Source organism: Trichosurus vulpecula, chromosome X, assembly GCF_011100635.1.
Source record: "Trichosurus vulpecula isolate mTriVul1 chromosome X, mTriVul1.pri, whole genome shotgun sequence".
NCBI lineage: Eukaryota > Metazoa > Chordata > Mammalia > Diprotodontia > Phalangeridae > Trichosurus > Trichosurus vulpecula.
In genome coordinates, this window is record NC_050582.1 from 23,766,938 (window position 1) to 23,787,868 (window position 20,931).

General features: G+C 41.4%; 1 protein-coding gene across 1 annotated transcript; it reads left to right on the forward strand.

Moving 5' to 3' along the window:
• The first annotated feature begins 364 nt into the window (after nucleotides 1-364).
• Nucleotides 365-19,217, forward strand: ITM2A (integral membrane protein 2A). The gene is made up of 6 exons (XM_036740089.1): nucleotides 365-751; nucleotides 6,989-7,114; nucleotides 7,491-7,685; nucleotides 9,305-9,415; nucleotides 15,079-15,229; nucleotides 18,189-19,217. The coding sequence occupies exons 1-6, from the start codon at nucleotides 671-673 to the stop codon at nucleotides 18,275-18,277; spliced, it is 753 nt and encodes a 250-aa protein (XP_036595984.1). The 5' UTR covers nucleotides 365-670; the 3' UTR covers nucleotides 18,278-19,217.
• The last annotated feature ends 1,714 nt before the right edge of the window (nucleotides 19,218-20,931 follow it).

Consider the following 20,931-nt stretch of genomic DNA (forward strand, 5'->3'; position numbering starts at 1 on the left):
CGGGTACGCGCGCGCGTGTGTGGTGTGTGTGTGTGTGCGTGGGTGTGTATGTGAAGCTCACAACTCACGTCGCAAGCCGCTGGGGGCCAGCGCAGAAGACTTGAGGGCTGAAGACTCCAGGCCAGGCCGGGCCAGGCGCGGAAGGGTACAAGGCGCTTTCTTCGCACTTGGCCCTGAGCTGCGGGGTGCAGGGGGCGGGCGAGCGGAAGGCGGAGGCGGTTCGGAGGCGATTGCCGCCAGGATGGACTGAACGACGGCGGCCGCACCGACGGATGATGCACTGCCTCCCCGCCAGCTCGCCGGCCGGCCTGCCTGCCGGGAGGGGGCGGGGCGCGCCGAGGCCCGCCCCTGCTGCGCAGGCCCCGCCCCCGCCCCGCCTCGTTTCGCACCCGGCAGCGGGGCGGCCTTAACTACATCTCTCTAGGTGGAGGCGGGAGGCAGCCACTTGCGGAGGTTGTCTCAGAGCTGTGAGCAGCCTTCTCCTCTCTTCTGTCTCCTCTCCCTCCCCTGTCTCTCGATCTCTCCTCTCTGGTGTGTTTGTGTCTCTCCTCTCTTGTCTCACTGCCTTCTCTTCCTGTCCGCCCGTCCGTGCCTCGCAGACCCGTGTTCCCGGTTTCAGAGCCGTGCCGCCGCCGCCGCCTCCGCTGCTGCCGAAGGCGGAAGATTCATCATGGTGAAAATCTCCTTCAATACGCCCTTCGTGCAGAAGCCGGGCCCCAAGAAGGACGTCGAGGCCCTGGTGGCGGAGAGGGTAAGGCCGACGGGAAGCCGGCGGGGGGCACGGGGCGGACCGGGGCTGAAAAGGGGCACTTGTCGAAGGACAAAATGGAGACTTCCTCAGAGCGCCCACCCCCCAGTTCCGCCTGCTGGCGGGCACTCGATAGCTCCCGCCTTTGGCCCCCCAGGGTGGCGCCTGCCAGGCGGGGATGGGGAGGTGGGACAGGAGAGCTCCTGGTGGGACCCGACGCCGTTGCCCCCTCCCCTTCGCAGGACCTCGGGGTGGTTTGATCGCTTGGCCTCAGGTGGCAATGGGGGGGGGAGGGAGAATAGACCCCTCCCCCCCCCCAGAGATCTCGACCTGCGCCCTGGACGATCGGGTGGGCAGAAGGATGGAAGGACAGGAGGGTCTGAGGGATGGAGGTGACAAGAGGGGTGGAGTAGCAGGGGGCCGGGCCGGGATGCTAACTGGCCTTTCTATCCTTGAGAGATGTCCGGATCCGAGATCTTACTCCCCAGGTCTGGGCGCTGGGTGCGGGGGACTTGAGGGGCATCCCGTATACCTTTGACTTAAAGAGTTTGTGAGTCTTTTTTTCTTCCATACAGAAAGAATCCCCTCCCAGAGGAGAGGCTCTCAGACCATCCAGTAGAGGAGCTGTTAGAGTTAAAAGTTTGTCTTTATATAAATTTGGGGTGTTTACTGTTCCCTCTTCCTGCGGGGAGCCTTGCATGTTTTCCCTGTGGCGTTTCTAAAAGAAAACACTCTTCTTCCGCAAAGAGGAACTTGAGTTTCCCCGCTTCCCCCACCCCTCCCCCCCACCAAAGAGCCATCCTTCAATCCCCAATTCAGATCTAAAAACAGGTCTTATTTTCAGCTTTCATGCTGAACTATGCCAGGAGCCAGAAGATTTTCCCCCAATATTAAGATATTATTAATAATCCACTTTGTTTTTCCTGTAAACACTCAAAAGGCACCTAATTTCCAAAATGCATATACTCTTTTCCCCTCCTTATTTCTTAGTAAAACTTATATTTGACCTGAGTAGGTGTTCTCTCAGGAAACTTGTACTCACGAGTCCTTCTACGTTCTAATTTCCATATTCAGCAGCATAGGTTAGGGAAGTAATCTCTCTTCTCTGTAGGTTAAGGTACTCTGAAATGTTGAGATGCTCTCTGCAGAATTCTCATCTGCAACCAGCCAGGTCAGCACTATGTAGATTTCAGTGAAACTAGCACAAGGTCCTGAAAACATTCTAAAACGTTTTCAAAGAACGTCTTCCTGCATGCTTGGAAGTTTTTTGATTCAATTACAGCTCTAACGTGTAACTGTCACCAAATTTACTATTTGAGTGAAACTTGGCCAGATTTTGGGAGGCCTAATAGGAATCCAGTAGTTAAATATAGCCACCCAGTAATCCTCTTAAATTTTTCCTAGTCAGTGAAAGCTCTGACTTGTAGTTGGATTAGCTGAATATCCAAGTAGCTCTCCTAGCCCTGCAGGAGAATGAGAAACAAACAGAAGTAACCCTTTGTACAATGATTGTTTCTATATCAGGTGTACAATAATCTCCCAAGGGATTCTGACCTGGCCACTTTGGGAGACTGACTTAATACCTGGCAACATATATAGTGAGGTATTCAACCTCTGAGCAGCTTTACAATACAACTATTATCAAATAGTCCAGAGGTTGTGACTTGTAAAAGCAGCTCAGAGATAAATTAGCAGCCATTCAGGCCAAAGCACAACAAATTGAAATGTAGGCAAAAATTATTATTCCTAGGTTGCAGAAACCCAGGGAGGAACTGAGAAAACTGTAGAGATCTATAAATAGTAATAAAATCTGAATTGTTAGAAGGAGAACTGAAAGTGAAGGGAAGTTTTGTTTTTTGTCCGTTTCAGTAGCAATAAAGAAAGGTTCCCTTGAGAGTTTTGAGTTTCCTAACTTACTAGATGACCTTAGACATGTCACTTATCTTCCGTGGCCTTCAGAGAAGTTATCTATAAAACCATCCCTTTCTATGAAATTGGGTGAAGGTGGGAAACTAGATCTCTAAAGACCCTGGACTTGTGATTCTAAGCCATGCTCGGCAATACTTGTTTTATCAGGATTTATATATCTGAATTTTTCTTTGAAGTATAACTGTGTATGTAGGACAAGTAATCAGTCAAGATAGCAGGGTCTATTAAATTTCTTTTAGCTGTGAACATAAAAAAAATCCCAATTCCTTGATCTTTTTAGAGGGAAAAACATATTGTTTACCCTTTGTCAAAGGGCAAACATCTGATATGTGCCCTCTCTCCTCGTCCCCTCTAACCCTTTAATCCCTCAGATTTATTTTCATAAAGTTGTCAAGGTAGGTAATTCTCACAGATGCTATTTTGTCATGGCAAGGTCCTAAATGAAAGAAATCTTTCAGACTGGTCTATTGACTTCATAGCCTGAAAGATTGACCCACTGATTACCAGTAGCCAGATTTGCTGACTTCATAATTCTGTCCGTATGTCATAACGCTTCTATGGCCATATTGTGACATACAGAATGTGCAAGAAGAGCCTCGTGGTCCTCGTCCCTGGGAGCTTGCTCAGAGTTAATCAGTTACTCAGTTGCTATGGACCTTTGAGAGTCCAACTCCTAAGAAAATGATTGATTTCACTGAATTAGAAAGTCACTTATACAATTAGCTTTGTGCCTGGCCATCTTAAATATTCAGATTGGTAAAAAAGGGCTCTGCCAGACTTGCAAACCCCCCTCCCCCCCTCTCACCACTGTGGTCAGCAGGATAAACTAGCAATCACATGTCTATGTATTGGTAACTTATGTGACTGTGAAAATTCTTGAGATTCTCAGAAAGACACAAAGATAATTTTAAACAAAACCAAAGATTCTTTGTGATGGTGTGGGGAGGGGGCTGGGGAAGAGGGAGGATTAAACTTTTTTTCAAATAAGTATCAGTATGATAACTTGTATTCTGTTTTCCTTTTTTGAGGATTTTGGATAAGTGAGAATCCCTTCCTATGTAAAAATCCCTAAGGAAGAGATTCTTACTGGTTAATCCTGGTTAATCTGTCTACCTTCAATTTTCAGATCTGTAAAGCGATCTCTAGCCATCCCATGTTTGCTTTAGAGAATTGTTTTCCCCAAAAGCCTAATAGTTAAGTTTTTGGAAGGAAAATCAACAAATAGACCAAAGGATGAGTATTCTTTCATGAGAGCTCAGACAGGTTGGTTTTCCATTAAGCTAAAAAGAGAAATTAACTTCATCGAACAATTATTAAACAGTTACTACTGAACTAGATACTGGGGATAGAGCTCCCATCTTTCATCCTTCCTCTTCCAAAAAAAAAAGGTGAGGCAAGCCTTGTCTTCCAGGAACCTATGTTTTATTGAGTTGGAAAAACACTAAAGATGCATAGCAGTTTCTAGAAGGGTTGTGAGATCATAGATTTAGGGCTGGAAGGAATTTCAGAGGCCATCTAATTCAATTACCTCATTTTATAGATGAGGAACTGAGACCCAGAGAAGGTAAGTGACCTGCCAAATGTCACACAGTTAATATCTGAGGTGAGATTTGAACCCAGAGCTCCCTGGCTGCTGGTTTAACACTTTATCCACTACGTAGTGCTGCCAACTTTGCTAATAACTACCTATGGGTGGGGGGAACATCGAATAAGATAATTAACAAATCTGTAAAATGAGGGGGTTGGATTAGGTGGCCCCTCAGGCTCTCACCAGCTCTAAAGCTGTGAGTCTATCAGACCCAGAGTGATCTGATAGAAGAGCTAATCTGTGCTGATATGTTCAGATTATCGGGCTCAGATGTACTACAACCACCCATACTGAAAGGACTAGATCTTTCAAGGATCTTGGAGAAAGGGAGAGCTGCCATAGACCAGGAGAAGGGAAAATGTCCTGATTTTCAGTAAAAAGAAAAAAAGTAGAGTCTGCAAACTCCAGAAACTTGACTTTGATTCTTGGCAAAATTTTAGAATACATTATTGAGATAGTTAATGTACATCTAGAACAGGAAGTAGCAAACACAAAAGGCTGGCATGGGACTACAAGTCATGCCAGGCCAAGCCCATTGCCTTTTTTGACATGGTTATTGAGCAGATCACAGGAATGCTGTGTGTGTATAGATACATATATATGCAAATGTATATGGAACTTACATAGATTTGACTTGATTTTTTGTTTACCTTATCAGAACATCTGACAGTTTTCATGCTATTTTTGAGGACAAAGTAGAGACTGGGTAATAATTAATTAGGTACGTTCATAACTGGTTGAACATGGAAGGAGGGATCAGATTTATTTGGCTCAACATCAGAGGACAGAACAAGTAATGAAGGGTGAACACTGGAGATGGGCAGATTTAATTTTGATTGAGGAAGAACTTCCCAACAATTTGAGTTACTCAGTAATGGAATGGGACTGCCTTGGGTAGTTGTTGGCTCCCCTTTACTAAACATCTTCAAGAAAAGGCCAGATGACCTCTTGGTTAGGATTTTATAAGGGTAAATGTCAAGTCTGGTATGGCCAGGCTGGACCAGATGGTCTTTGAGGTTCTATAAATGGTTAAGAAGTTAAATAACAAAGGATTTCAGTAGCTATTAGGTAGGTCTCAAAAGGCAGGAGATGATGAATTGCCAAATGGACTGCTTAGACGGTAATTGCTATAGGAATTCAGAGAAGAGAGAGGCCCCTTCAGAGTTGGGGTAGGCAGGGAAGGAGTTGAGATCTGTATGGGACCTTAAAAAGGAAAGTTATGATTGATGCGGTTAAGGAGAAATGGGTAGTATGTTCCTGTAAGGTGCAGAATCTATAGATAAAAAGGAATAGATATAAGCTGTGTTTTAGGGTCAGTAAGTTTCTCCAGTTTGGTTTTATGCTGGAAAAGTATGGCGGGCAAGATTGAAAGAGGTTTCTTAAATATACGCTTAAAAAGCTATTGAAGGCTTTTAAGCAGAGGAACATAACACAAAGAGTAGAAAAGAGAATTGGCCTTTGGAGTCAGGAGACCTGGGTTCGGGTTCTGGCTCTGTCATTAATTAGCTGTGGAATTTGGGGCAAGGCATCATGGGGGCCTCGGGTTCCTCCTTTCTAAAAGAAAGAGGGCTAGATTGCATGTCCTTTAATGTCTCTCAGGACAAAGAACAATTCTGTGATTCTGTGACCAGGGAGAGGACTTAAGAGATAATCTTGGGGGGAAAGTTAGAGTGCCCTGGGAAGAAAAAAGTGCTAAATCACCTTGGAACAAAAGAATGGTTTATGTAAGGCATGGCACCTTGGGGCAACAGGATGGCCATTAGAAACACGGAAGTCAATACATGGCTTATATCGCACCAGCCTGCTCACTGAGCCCCTTTTGTGTGCAAACAAAAGCTATAGCTGCAAAGGGGTGTATGAAAAATAACTTACTCCCTTTGTTTGAAGAACCCAAAGCACTTTGCTGATGCTGACATGGAAGGACCTCATTTCTTCTCTGCAAAGCAGGTAGTGGCAAGGATTATCCTGAGGATGGTGTCCTGAACCCACCAGGCACCTTCTCTACAAGTTAAAATGTGCCTGAAGGCTTAAATCCTAAGCAGACTTATGGGTACAACGATGTAAGAGAAGGTGGTGATAAGGTACTTTGGAATTGGAAATGGTTAGAAAGATCTTCATGCTTGGAATGCTCATGCATTTTCGTGATGAGTTTGTGAATAACTAGAAATAGCTTTAGAAGCAACATTGGTTGGAGAACCCCTAGGGACATCAATAACATGTACTCAATACAAAAGTTTCTGCTGTCAGCTTTGCTGGCCCCATCTGTCTCTCCTCATAAAATGGTTTACACAGACTTGGGGTAGATTTTATGAAGTGTGCAATATGGCAGCAACACCATGAATGCAGTAGACGCTTTCCTCTTCTCCAAAAGACTCTTAAAATGCCTGGATGCTTTCCTGAAGGATTTTTCCCCTGTCACTTATTTGGAGACTTGTGAAATTCTATGATTTTTTTATTAACTCGTCAGTTATAACATTCTAGATGGTTAAATATGGTAGTTTTAGTTTGATTCCAGGACTGTGTGTCTTGACAATAACCTGATATCTACATTTTGCAAATCTCTGAGGAGAGAAGTTGAAAAAGATGAGTTTACTTAAAAAGGCATCACACTTTGTGTAGTGTGACTCTGGGGTAACTTAATATAAGTTTTCTATCCTTTAGAATTAAAGGTAAATCTTCTGTGGAGAAGCATCTAAATTTATTTTATTCCTTTATTTTCACAGGAGCTAGAAATTCTGACGCATGACAGTTCCTCTGGAAGATGCTTGCTGACCCTCCTGGGTCTTGCATTCATCTTAACAGGCGTTATTGTTGGTGGAGCTTGCATTTATAAATACTTCATGCCAAGGGTAAAGTCATTTTAATTTTTTCAAGTTTAGCTGGTTTAAGGTTTTTGTTGTTTTGTTTTGTTTCTTTAATCTTAATAGTGCTTACATTGAACAACACCTAAAAACCAAAACTTCCATACAGCTCTAAAAGGAGCAACTTGTGGTTTCTCCATAATCTAATGGTTCATTAAAACATTATAACATAATTCTGAAATTTAAGAATAGCATTGAGACTGACTGCCATAAAATTGATTTGTGCCAAATGTTAAGACATTGCCTCATGGGGCCTAAGAGCTAGCAGCAACATAGTGAATTGATAGGAATTACAAGTGTGAGGAGCAATTGTAAATTTTCACTATTTTAAATGTTTGAGTTTTTTTTTCCTTTCTATTTTTAGCACAGGGTATTCCGTGGAGAAATGTGCTACTTTGAAAATGACGATAACGGCATAGATGGTGGAACGGAGCCCTACTTCCTCCCTGTTTCTGAAGAAGCCGACATCCGGGAAGATGAAAACATAGCGATCATTGATGTACCTGTTCCAAAATTCTCTGATAGTGACCCGGCCGCCATCGTTCATGACTTCGATAGAGTAAGTTGAATATTCATCATTTACTCTGATACGAGCTGCTTTTTGCCTTATTTCATTTACATCTTTTCACTGAGTTCACATAGTAGTTTGTTTCTCACTGCTCCTAAAATGTTCTTTCGCAACAGACTGTGAGCTCAGGACTAAATTTCACAGAATAAATTTGGGCTTCAGTTTGTTAGGTATTTGAGCTTAAGTCCTTCCATGAAAAGAAAACATTTTCCAATAGCTACTAGACAGCTCCTGTGATCTCTCATGGGACACACTAATGACAAAGCTATTCCTCCTAGAAAAATTAAGGGATACCTGATTTTAAGTTCTATTTTTTACATCTGGAAAGCCAGATGAGAATTTTAACAGAAATCAAGGAGGGAGACACACACCTTCCATTGGTTTTAGTCTCCTTTCGAGACCTCTGCTATAACTGGAGAAAGATGCACTACAGTGTGTGAGAATTCAAAATAAGGGAAAGATTACTTTAAGGCTCATGTTAGTTCAGGTTTTGACCAGTACATGAAGGAAGTATAGAATTTAGCTTGGTAGAGTGGACATTACAGGCAGAGAGAATTATGTGAGCAAGCATCACAGAAGCAGAAATGAATTTTGGGAATAAAGGATGAAGTATATAAGTGAACTTAGGTTAAGCAAGAGGGTCCATATCTGATAGGGAGACACAAGATAGGTTAGAGCAGTTGATAGAGCACCTTGAATTACAGACAAGTTTGACCTGCTGTAGGCCTTTAAGCAGGGGAATGACATGAAAGGGACATAGGAAGGTTAAACTGGTAAGGATGTATTAGATGACTTGGAGGAAAGAGAATGGAAATGACAAGGCTAGTTAGGAAGCCAACTTTGGTTTTTCTAAAAGAACCTAGTTCATTGGTATGGGTGCTTCTCCACTGACAGATCAGATCTTGGCTCCTCCATTCCTTTCACACGGCAAAGGTCTTTTGGTTGCTGTGACTAAAACAGTATCTGTCACCTGGTGGCCAACCTTCTCTTACTAATGGACCTTTCAGAACTTAGTGATTCTCAGGACATTGTTGGGTCTCTTCTTGAAGCTTTTCCTTCTTCATAGAAGCTGCCAGACCCTGCATTTTGCTAGCATAGCCTTTAAGGACCCAGGGTCACCTTCGTGCCCCAGTGAATCATCAGAGTAGCATTTTGGTGGGGGAGTCAGGAAGCACTACTGTAGGTGGGAGGTAGTGATGAAGACTCCACATGGGAGTTTTTAAAAAATCAGAGAAAAGGTTTAAAGGAGGAATCAATAGTAATTAATGGTGATTAGAAGGATTGAGGGCAAGGGGGAGGGGACGATAAAGAAAAGGAAGGAGTCAAAGATGCTTCCGGGTTTTCAGACTGGGGGAATGTTGCCCCAGTGACCTGAAATTGTCCCTGACTCTTTTCTTCCCCTTAACATTTCCTAAATCACCCTAAGGAAGAAACAATCAAGCTTTTCAATTAAGGAATATGTCCTCCTGGTTTCACCAATAATTTGAATGTTGTATCTTGACCCACAGCTTAGTTGATTTAGGTTGTAGCTGTTTAGTTTTAATAACAGAAATTTCATTGTCAGCACTCTGATGCATCATTATATTGATCATGACTAACTTTTTCAATAGCTTCTGACTGCTTACCTAGACCTGCAGCTGGGCAACTGCTATGTAATCCCTCTCAATACTTCCATTGTTATGCCTCCAAGAAATCTTATGGACCTCTTTGCCAAACTCTCGGTATGTACTTTGTGGATAGAAGTTTTGGTGTAAGTATAGTTTCGAATTGATTTGTCACCATTTTATTTTGGAAACGTGGTAAGAGATCCCGAGAAAACAGACCAGAGACATGATTTCTAACATGGCTTCTTGAGATCATTTTTAAACTTCTCTCTAAAACAGTGGTTTCCATTAGAATTTCATTGAGCTACATGAGTCACACGAAATAGGTTCTTCTTATTTATAGATGATCAAAGCTGAGAAGGACCTTCTTCGAAATCATCAAGTCAACTCTCTAATCTCATGTATGAAGGGAAGTGAGAACCCCAGAGAGCATAAACTGACTTGCCCAAGATTCCATAGATAAGCAAGCAGCCTAAGAATCAAGGTCTGTTATCTCCCCAGGTCAGCGGTCTTTGTGGTCAGCATTGGTCTCTACTTGCTGTTTCCTCAGCAAGCTTTGTCATTGTCACAGCTGCCACCACCACCCCAACTTTCTCTTTTGCTCTACGATTCAGTTCTCCTAAGCTGTTTGTTCGTTTCGGCAAATATTTATATTATCAGAAATAGATATTGTGGCACTCGTGTTCTTCAGGGCATATTTTGGAAATTTTATTACCTGTGTGAGTACCACCTAAAATGCTTTCCCAGCAATGATCACTGTACTAGAAAGCCTCTAGGCTTATTTTTAGTAGAAATTTTAAAATGAGACTCAGAAAGGACTTACATTTTATCATATAAGTTCTTGGATTATGGAATCTCTAGCATAAACTCATTCTATGAAATCTGTGATTTTGTGAATTCTTTCTACCATAGAGTAATAGCAAAGTATAGTAGAAAGACCACTGGACTAAAATCCAGAAACCTGCTTTCTGAAATCCCTCCTCTACCACTCAGTAGTGTTGTGGCCTTGGGCAGTCATAGGCTCTCTGAGCTTCACTTTCCTCATCTGTAAGAATCAGGCTAATACTCCTTGCCCCATGTACCCCATAGGATCGTTATGACAGAATGTATGGAAAGCACTTGGTTAATAGCTTTTATTTTTAGAGCAGCTTTATGACTGAAGATTAAACTTCAGTTAATTCATGAATTGGGTTTTCATTTAGCCTATTGCCAAAGCTAACTGTTTAAGGCCTGCTGCCTTGGTTTTATTCCACAGGGAATAAAAACATGCTTAAATTTCACAAGTTTTCTTAGCAGGGAGCCAGACTCTGCACTTTTCTCTTACACTAACAGTTCTCATCTAGACAGAGGGGCTTAAAAGATGTTTGGCAATAGAAATGAACAGTTCATGAATTGGCTATGTAATTATTGTTCTTGTGTTGCGGTCATAAGCTAAATAGAGACTGGTCCTCCTGTGCAAACAGACATTGCTTCAGTTGTGGAGAGGAAATAAATCAGAGGAGATGGTAATAACTCTGGACAGACACAACCAACCATACCTTTAGTCTTGGGTAGCTAAGCTTACATGGTACATAAGCAGCACAAGTCAAGTGTGCTGACGGCATCTGGGGTTTTGGTAAAAATCAATTAATGTAACTTAAATGTCTTTATGTTCCCAATACTTTTTCTGTATTTGGTATGCTATGAAGTTCACATGAACTGTATTGTGTGTTTCACTGTACATTACCATTCCAAGAATACAAGTGTTTGGTAGCCAATCCAAAAAGATTCCAGCCAGATCTTTCTAGTCACAGCTGTGCCCAAAATTATTGTTGGGGTGAGTTTTCTTGCCTTCATAAATGAGAACAGCATCTCCGAAACCCTTACGCTATTTCTTCAGGTCTTCATAGATCAGAGTTGTATCTCCCTACTGCTTAAAGATTTCAGCAGGTTTGTCATTAATTCCAGGGCCTTTCCCATTTACTATGTCTTTGACTGCGACACCGGCTTCAAAGGTTGAAGCCAAGGTAAGCCATAGACTTTGCCCTTTCAGTAGCAGGTGGCCTTTCCTGGCTTGCCTTCTTGGTGTGGATGAGGGTGTGGCCTAATCTGCCTGTTTTTATTCAGTCTGGTCAAAGCAGCTGTAAGAAGTGAGGGAACATAGGACCGAGTATTTGACCCTCAGGCTCTCTTTCTCTTGATTCTAATTCTCTTGGATCTTTCATTTCCGTATATTAAGACCAGTATCAGAAATTAGTGGCTTGACTAATCCCAGGAATGAGTAAATATTGATGATTGTGCCCTCAAAGTGTATATATACACACACATAACTAGATAGCAGCTGACTGATGAGAGTTGAAAAGAAGTTTGCAAAGACCGTCATGTCTTTTGAAAGACTGACGGGGTATTGATAGCAATCAAATAGGAAAGCCGGGTCTACAGAAATCAGAAGTGAGGCTCTTTTAGAGACAAGAAGGTAGAGAGATCATGGGCCTGAGGCAAAGTAACAAACGTCAACAGGAGCAATACCATGAGTCGCCACGAATTGGTTTCTGAGTGTAGGCAGGTCCGTCCACCAGGCTTGGCAGAGCTTCCTTTGGAGATAGCAGTCATTATAAAAGTGAAGGGTCAAAAGATCTATTACTTGATGAGCCTACATAACACTTAAGAATAATTGTAAAGCATCAGAAGTGGAAGGGATCTTTGAGATCATCTACTCCAAGGCTCTCATTTTCGAGGCAAACTAAGCCACATGAGGAAAGAGAGATCTGGAATTAAAACAGATCTCCCAGCTCACAGGCCAGTATTCTTTCCATTGTATCAGCATGTCACAGAGGGAAACATAATTCTCTGTCTCCAAAGCTACAAGGCCCAGATTTAGCTATGACAGGAAGCATACTGTGTCTGTTCTGCAGAAGGCAATAACTCACTGTTCTGATTGGCTCTAGGCACACGGGCCCCATGGAGATAGTACATAGTTTTCCATAATTATCCTTAAGCTTGACCTACCAGCCTGAGATTTTTTTTTTTGCTTTTTGCTTCATGGGACTGGGGCTGTGGCCTAAACCTCTCTCCATCCCCTCCCCTTTTCAACTCTCCCCATCTCCAGACTTCAGAGAATTTATAATGTGCTCCTCCTTGTTCTTGCCTCGAAATGGTTGTGCCCTTTGGTAGAGTCGAGTCCATTTAAAGGGGAGCTTGAAAGAACCATGTGAAAGGCCTGAAAATAATGAAATGCAAACTTATGCAAAGTGGTGTGTTCACCCCTTAATTCCTCCCAATGTTTGGGGACAGTTCTGCTGTTTGAGAGACCGTGTTTAGCCATGCATGTCCTATGATCCCCTGGGGGACTTCATGCTTCAATGTATAACATAGCCATGCCCCCATATTTACTGAACAACACAGACTTCAAGAGGAACAAGCCAGTAAGGCTGACATCAAATACTTGAGGGAAGGACATGTTCAGGTCTTAGAGGGAAGGGAATCAGTCAGCCCATAAAGGTCTTTCCAGTTGATAATGAAAATGTATTTGATGGAGGCTGCCCCTAAAGCTGGGCTGGGGAACCTGTGGCCTCGAGGCCATATGTGGCCTTCTGGATCCTCGGTGCAGCCTTTTGACTGAGTCCAAGTTTTACAGAACAAATCCTTTTATTAAGGGGATTTGTTCTGTGCCATTTGGATTCAGTCAGAGGGTTCCCCACCCCTGCTCTAGAGAATGGAAGCCAGACTTTGATTGTTTTGGTCCCTTCTGGTTCTAAGAGATGACTAACTCCCCTAATCACGTACAGCAAGCCTTGGCTAACCCGTCCCTCTCCTGGAAAGGGTATATAATGCAGGGCACCATACCTGGTGGCAAAAGATATTACTGCAGCATTATCTAGCTCCCCTCTGACTGCTGGAAGACTGCTTGAATAGCCCCATCATTCAGTAGGCCAGAATGTAGCCCAGCTTAGAGATGTTACAGCAGTCAGTGATCGGTGCTTTCTTGAGGCTTCCAAAAAGCAATGCCAACAACTTCAGGTGTGAAATGCAACAATGAAAATGATAACATAGAAACACATAGCTGCATTCCAAAGGAGAGCATGCCCAAATTGAAAGTAGGATAAAACCTCATTAGTTTGGACACCCTCCACTAATTTAGAATCTGCTTCCTTCACTTGGGCTTAAGGTTACTTCTGTGCTATCAATAATAAAAGGCTTCACTAAGCAAATAAATGTCCTTTCAGGGAGTGAGGCTAATTGACTTAAGAGAATAAAACTACTTTTAAGGAAAGCTTTTAATTGTCTACTAGCAAAACATTCAGAGCAGCACTTTGTGGTTGCAAAAAAAACCCAAAGCCCTAGAAACAAAGTGGATGCCCGTCCTTTTGGAAATGCCTGAACAAACTATTATATAAAGTATAATGAAATATTATCACGCTGTAAGAAACAATGAATATGAGGAACTCAGAGAAACTTGGGAAGACTTGTATATGAACTGATGCAGAACCAGGAGAACGATGTCTGTAAGGATTCAAAAATGTAAATGGCAACCCTAAAAGGCAGCTGTACTTGGATTGACTACGGTGACCCATCTCCACTCCAGAGGACTGATGAGGAGACAGACTTTTTTGATAGAGAGGTGGTGAGCTATGGGTGTGTAACTGTGTGTACTGGGAGACACAGTGACTGTATCTGTTGGTTTTGTTTAGCTTTGTCTTTGTTACAAGGGATGGGGGAGGGAGGGGGAGGCCGGTGGCAGTGCAGAAAGGGAGATATGCAATATATCCGGAAATAACTGTGGTGTAAAAACAGAAGGCATCAAAAAACAATAGCTTGTGTTCCTGACATTTGTTTGGAACCCTTAACACAGTTTCTCCTTAGGAACAGGGTTATAAATGGCAGCCAACTACCCAGGTCATTCACAATAGCCCATTTAATCCATAATGTACCTGAATCCTCTGGTTCTAAAACCACCATTTATAACCTTGTTTTCTAAGGGGAAAAGAATTCCAAGTTAAAACTGTGGATGGCAGGAATATATTCCCCATCCCCTTTAACCCTGACGTCCCCCTTCTCTCAAAGTACAACGCAAATAACCATTCTCTTCTCTCATTCCTTACATACCATGAACCTCCTGTAGCATTGTCACTGCCAGCCTGACAAGATGCAAACCTTGGCTCTTTAACCTAGTCCTAGTCTGCCCCAAGGGACACGTGCTGCCCATCTCCAATCAGACCAGCTTATGTGGTGACAGCCATTACCAAATTGACCAACCCGTGTCTAGCACTACCTGCTATTTCAAGTTAAACAGCTCCTCACACCCAGCAGTATTTGTACCCATATGAGACAAGGTATCCTCAGGTGGTATGAACTGGAAATGGGTCTGTCTGGCTTGGCTAAATGTAAATTGTGTTCATAAGTCAGGGACTGCCTGTACTGATAATATTTTGCCAGAAAAATTGTGCTAGCTATGTGGAATCCCCCCAAAGAATGGCGACACTGTATAATCAAAGTAGCCGTGTTCTCCAAGTATTTTCAGAATGTGGTTCCATTTTGAGGGGCTGATTGATTCATGTTTTAGATATGATCTAACTTATATTAATGGGGTCCTGGTGTACTTAAAAAGTTTGGTGTAATAATGGATTTGATCTGACGTTTTTTTATTAATGGGGTCCTATTGTAATTAAAAGAGTTTTATGTTATAATGCTTTACTCTATATTAACCTTGTGAGCTGATTTCCATTATGGGCACAGTATAAATGATGGTGCCTTTAAGGAATTCGTCATTTTGACTTTGTTTGTTTGTTTTCTTCTCTTAGACTGGATCTTACCTCCCTCAAACTTACTTGGTTCGTGAAGAGTTGGTAGCCGCTGAAGAAATAGAGGACGTTTCTGATCTTGGCATCTTTATTTACCAGATTTGTGGAGGGAAGAAAACCTTCAGACTGCAACGCCGGGAGCCAATAACTGGTAGGGATCTATTTTGGTGGCATGGCCTTCCTTTTGCTGCCATTCGCATGTTGTCGATTTAACCAGCCTTTCTTCCTCCATTCACGTTTGGGCTGTGCATGTCATAGCAATTTTCCTATAGTTCTATAAAGAACTTACAGTGACTCGATTGAAACTAGTCACCGCTGTAGTTTGCTTAAGGGCTTAGAAAGTGAAAGCATTGCTACCACATCAATAGCCACTCTTCCCCTCCCTCCAGATCATTGGGTTTCCTATTTATGGGAAATACTTTTTTGAGTGTGGTTTGGGCTTTTTCGGTTTGTTTTATTTTTAAATAGTTCCACTGCAGTGCAGTTTCATGGGCCATTCAGTTGGCATGAAAAAAGAAGGACTCAGTTTCCAGTGGTGGTGAAGACTACAGAGCATTCTGTAGGAATATGTGGTGGGTGGGTGGGTGGTCTTAGAGCAATTGCTAGCAACTTGGAATCAAGAAACTCCTGTGTTTAGGAAAATGGAAGGGAGGAGGAGGAGGGACTGTTGCTAGAGGAAGCTGCTGCTACATTGGTAATACTTATGGTGTACATGCCAGAATTTTACCAGAGGCATTTAACAGCTTAATTAATTATTGCTTTTTGAATTTGCATGCAGTTTTAACTAAAAAGGGGGCTTTATGTAATTCCAAGGTATAGTGGAAAATTTACCATACTGTGTAGCTATTTAGCAAAGTGATATTTTAACACTCATTCTCCCACCTTCCCCTCCCCAGAATTAAGAATTGTTGCTTAAGTATCCAGGAATAACTACATTCTTGGACACAACCCTAAACACAGTCTCCTTTTTGGTAATTTGATCAGCGATCTTTTACTTGTTGAAGAGACTTCCATTTGGAATTCAGGCCCTGAATTATGTCTTCTGCCCCTTCCCTTCCTCCATATGTTGAAATCATGGTCATCTTTCAAATCCCAATGTCAATCCCCTTTCCTTTTGTTAACCTCCCTAACCCCAAATCATCTTTTTTTTCTTCTCTAGCACCTTCTGGTATGTCTGTATCACTTGCTGCCTTGTATTATATCGTGCCTTGTTTTTAGGCTGTTATTCCTTCCTTGAGGGTAAAACCTCTATCTTATATTGCTTCAGATCTCTCCCAGTGCCTTCATGTTGAATCACAGAATCTGAGTTTTAAGGGACAGGGGTCATCTCATCTAACCTGTATCTGAAGAGAATTTGCCTTTCCAACATCCCTGAGACAAATGATCAATCCAGTATTTGCTTGAAGAACTCAAATTAGAAAGGAATCCCCTATCTCTGAAGACAGCCCATTCTACTTTGGGATAGCTTTGATCGTTAGGAAGTTTCTTCTGCATTGAGCACCTTCTGCTAGTTCAGTTCTCTGGGGCCAAGCAGTACAAGTCTAATCCTGTTTCATAGTCATGGGAAATAGCTATCTCGTTGTCCATCCATCTTTTCCCCTGTCTCTTCTAGGTGGCTTTTTTGACTGCTGTGTCAACACTGTTGACGTATGTTAAGTTTGCAGTCCAAATAAAACCCTTAAAAATTTCACATGCCTAGTCACATCTTGTACGTATTATACTTGCTTGGTTGATTTATCTACTCTCTTTCTTCCCAGTAGATTCAACCCACTGTTCTATACTATCTATATCCTGACCATCATCTAACATTAACTAAATCAGATTTTTCCCGTCTCCTGATTTTTTAAGTGTACTACTTGTAGCTTCAAACAAGTAATAATTGATTAAAAATGTTAAACCACGTAGAGCCAGAGAGTGCTCCCTAGAGCACTCTGCTAGAGACCTCTCCCTGCAAAGTGACATCAACCCGTTAATGACTACTTACTGGGTTTGGCTACAATATAGACACAAAGACAAGATGTCACTGAAATCCAGGCACACTGTTATCTCGAGGATTCTTTAAGTTGGCCTCTTCTTGATGAAGTTGTGCTAGCTCTTCACGATCATTGCACACTTTATAATGCTTCTGAATCATCCTCTTGAAATTTTCTAGAATTTTGCCAGGAATTGACATCAAGCTCACTGGCCTACAGTTTGAAGATTCTACTCTTAACCCTTTTTGGAAAATTGAGACATCGTCCCTTGAGTTCGGAAGCACAAAATAGGGTCTCCATACCAGCTGATTGAATGACTTTTGTGAGCCAAGGGGCAATACTGGTCCTCATAGAAAGAGAAGTGCCAGGAGAAATGGGTGAAATACACCTGATTTAATTTTGACATCTAATCATGTAGCCCATGTGGGTTGAAAATAGCTTTGTTTCTAGTTTGGGCTTTAACTAAAACTTTCTCTTTTTGTTCTTTTCCATATGTGACTCAAATCTTTACTGTACAGTACTAAAGTGTAACATTATCAAATGATGTTAGTCAGTTTCAGTTTAGTTCTGCTCCTTAAGCGTGTTGGAAGATGCTATCAAAGGAGCACAGTAGAAGAGTTTTCCATTCTTCCCAGCTAAGAGTTTTGGTTTTGGAAGACAGGTGCAATATGTCTTAAAGAACAAATTAGATGAGTTCATTGAAATTGTCTCAGATTGCAATTGGTTTTATGTCCATGAGATTTAGTTTGAATGTTTACAATCAGAATTTTTAGAGCTGGAGGGACCTTGGAGATCTAAGGGAAGGTCATGTGGTGTATTGGAAAGAACCGGAGTCAGGAGAATTGGGTGCTATTCCTGGCTGAGTTTCGTGACTTTGGGCAAGTTACTTCACATTGTTTTTAAAATGAGTGGGTTGGACTAAGGTCCCTTTCAGCTCTAAGTTTCTGTTACTCCATACAGATGAAGTGGGAAATACTTGTATTTTGCTTCCAGCTATAACAAATTATTTGAATTTATAAAAAGAAATGATTGCTGCTTTGCAACAGTTTTGAGTTACTCTGTTGAATTCTTTTTCTAGAGAAAATATTTTGAATGTATAGATTTCCTAATTAAATGTTCAACTTTATTTTCACATAGGCTTCCAGAAGCGTTCTGCTGAACGATGCCTGAAGATTAGACATTTTCCCAATGAATTTGTTGTCGAGACAAGAATTTGTCGACAGTAAAAGCCTCCAAGTGAAAGAATTCACATAATCATAAAGTGGGGCTTCACAATGTGACTTCGAAATTAAATTGTGCTGTGATAATCAAAAGCCTTCTTTGTTATGCTTTTTTGTGTGTCTTGCTTATATTTTTAAAAAAAAAAAGATTCCCCACTGCAAGTTCTTGGTATACTTAGTATAATTAGCATCCGTAGTTGTTTGAAATTAACATAGAAAATAAGCAAACTTAATCATTGACTAATATAGACTTTAGCTTTTTCTAGTAACCACATAAAATAAATGTTAGGTAGCATCTTGGTAAGAATAAACTCTGATCTTTTTCTTAAGAAAGGAAATCCCAACCAGTATAAAGTTATGTTATTTGGTTTTTGCCCATGCTATATAATTCTCAGAGTGCTTCCTCTGGCTTTTAATTAAAAAAAATGTTAAATACAGATAAGATTTTGTCAGGCATGTAAAACTACCTAAGGTTGCGTACCTTAATTTGGGGGGGTTCCATTTTGCGCAATTTATTGTATTTTACAATTGTCTGTATTTGGTAACTTCCCTGAATTCTTCAAAAGTTAAATCTTTTACCTGTCAAGTGTTCTTCAGCTCACCGGTTATATTCATTTACAGATACTTTGAAGAAGTTTTTATCCAGTCTATTTGCTTCTAAAATTTTTTAACAACAACTTGTTCTTAATTCCAGGAAGGCCCATTTTATGAACACGATTGTATTCATAAAGTTCCAACTCCTCTGGCCTATATGTAAACTTTTTAGATTAGCAGAATTTCTTATGAGCAAGTCATTATCACTGCGGTCTGTTTTTAATAAACTGATTCTTCTTCACTGAGATCTGTAGCGTAAATCCAGCAAAGAATTGTATGTGTACTACACACTGTAAAGGCATTTATGTGGGTACATAAATTTGATACCCTTCCAATAAATGTTTCTCCAAAAGAAGTGTTACTTTTATTTCATCACAGATGTTACATTTGGGGCACAACAAACAATTCAGTATTTTGTATCTAGCTAAGATGAGAATTCTAACATTTGTACTTTTATGTAACCTGTTCATCTTTATGGAACATTGTCTCCCAAACCTTTTGCCTACTACTCCTTCCCCCTGCCCCAGCCCTCAAGCTTTCAAATTCCAGACTCCCCTTGAGTCTTCATTTGTTCTCCCTCTACAAATAGTCCATGGTTTGTGTGCTCTCTATCTTTAGAGTATCTGCAGGCTTCAAGTCCTCCAACCTTTCTCTCCACATAAGGAAAATAAATGTCTATGTAGCTACAGTAGGTCAATAAGAGTAAGTTTGCCAGTTGAAGCCCAGCCAAGGCAGCTGCTCTTCTCAGAGCCTCATGTGGGGTGAGCCCTGCTGGTCATTCGCCATAGGGTATAGACTTTCCTCCCAAGTTGGCCTCATACCAAGGTGGCTAATACTGTAATCTATTTCTGTTGTGCCTAGGATCACGTTGCCTTGTTACTGTTCTGACCCCTCATAGTATCTATGTTCCTGTTTTGATAGGGGTGTCTTCCTTCTGATCCTTTATAATTTCTTTGTACTACAACTGTTCTGAGAGCACTAATCCTCATGAACAGATTCTCATCACTCATATTTGAAGCCTAAATCAGATGATATTCACCCCACTTAGAATGGCACCATCCCATCCCTTTATATCTGAGATTTTAACTTTTCACTGGTTATTTAAATGAAGAGGGGGTATACGAGTATCTGTAACAAACCTACCAAAAATAGCTTTATCTTTTCTTTGAATGGAGCCTATGACTTTCAAAAACTAGTAGTCTTGACCATTATATTCCTAATTTTCTTTAGTATGAATCTCATTCCCCACATTTTATGGCCAAGATAATTACATTACTTCGGTGTTTCTTTGCTATGTTTATATTGCATTTCTTCTCGATAGTTTGAAAGTGTCTTAAAATGCAGCCTAACCCTAGCCTCAAAACTGTTTCATCAGCAGCACAATAAACATTTTTTTGGTGAGGCAATCAGGGTTAAGTGACTTGCTCAGGGTCACACAGGGTGTGTGTAAACATAAAATGTGTGTAAAAATAAACAGCTCAGCAAAACTAACCAAGTCACTTGCTCAGGGTCACACAACTAGTAAGTGTCAAGTGTCTGAGGCCACATTTGAACTCAGAACCTCCTGACTCCAGGGCTGGTTATCTGTTTACTGCGTCACCCAGCTGCCCCTGTCACAATAAACATTTCTCAAGGATCCTTAGGGTATATGATTCCTTGTATAACCTTTGGAGGTTATAGAGTTTGTCTCCACAAAAACTCTAGCTATAGATGCTTACAAGCTAAGGCAGTCAAAACTGACCAACACTAGACTGGAGCCATTTCACCACTGAAGTCAAATTTACTGTTTCCAGATTTTGTGTTAAATGATTTAAGTGGGATATATATTTATGAATAGAATTTACCACAAGATAAAAAGATGTATTTGAACAAATGAGAAAACGGCAAAAACCAGGTAGTAGGCACTTATAATGATCCCCTCATTTGTACTTGGAGAAATCTTTCTGTAGAAGAAAATGAGGGGGACGCACTTGGTTAACATTTACATCGCTTTTATCTTTTTCCTGTGGATTTTTCAGCCTAGGTTATATCCTCTGTAGTGTGAGTTTGAGAGCTGGTTCTTATCC

Bases quoted from the DNA above. Each gene is read 5' to 3' on its own strand.
- ITM2A (XM_036740089.1), top strand. From the start codon at position 671: ATGGTGAAAATCTCCTTCAATACGCCCTTCGTGCAGAAGCCGGGCCCC. The intron at 752-6,988 runs GTAAGGCCGACG...TTATTTTCACAG, and splicing joins AGGCCCTGGTGGCGGAGAGG to GAGCTAGAAATTCTGACGCA. The intron at 7,686-9,304 runs GTAAGTTGAATA...CTTTTTCAATAG, and splicing joins TCGTTCATGACTTCGATAGA to CTTCTGACTGCTTACCTAGA.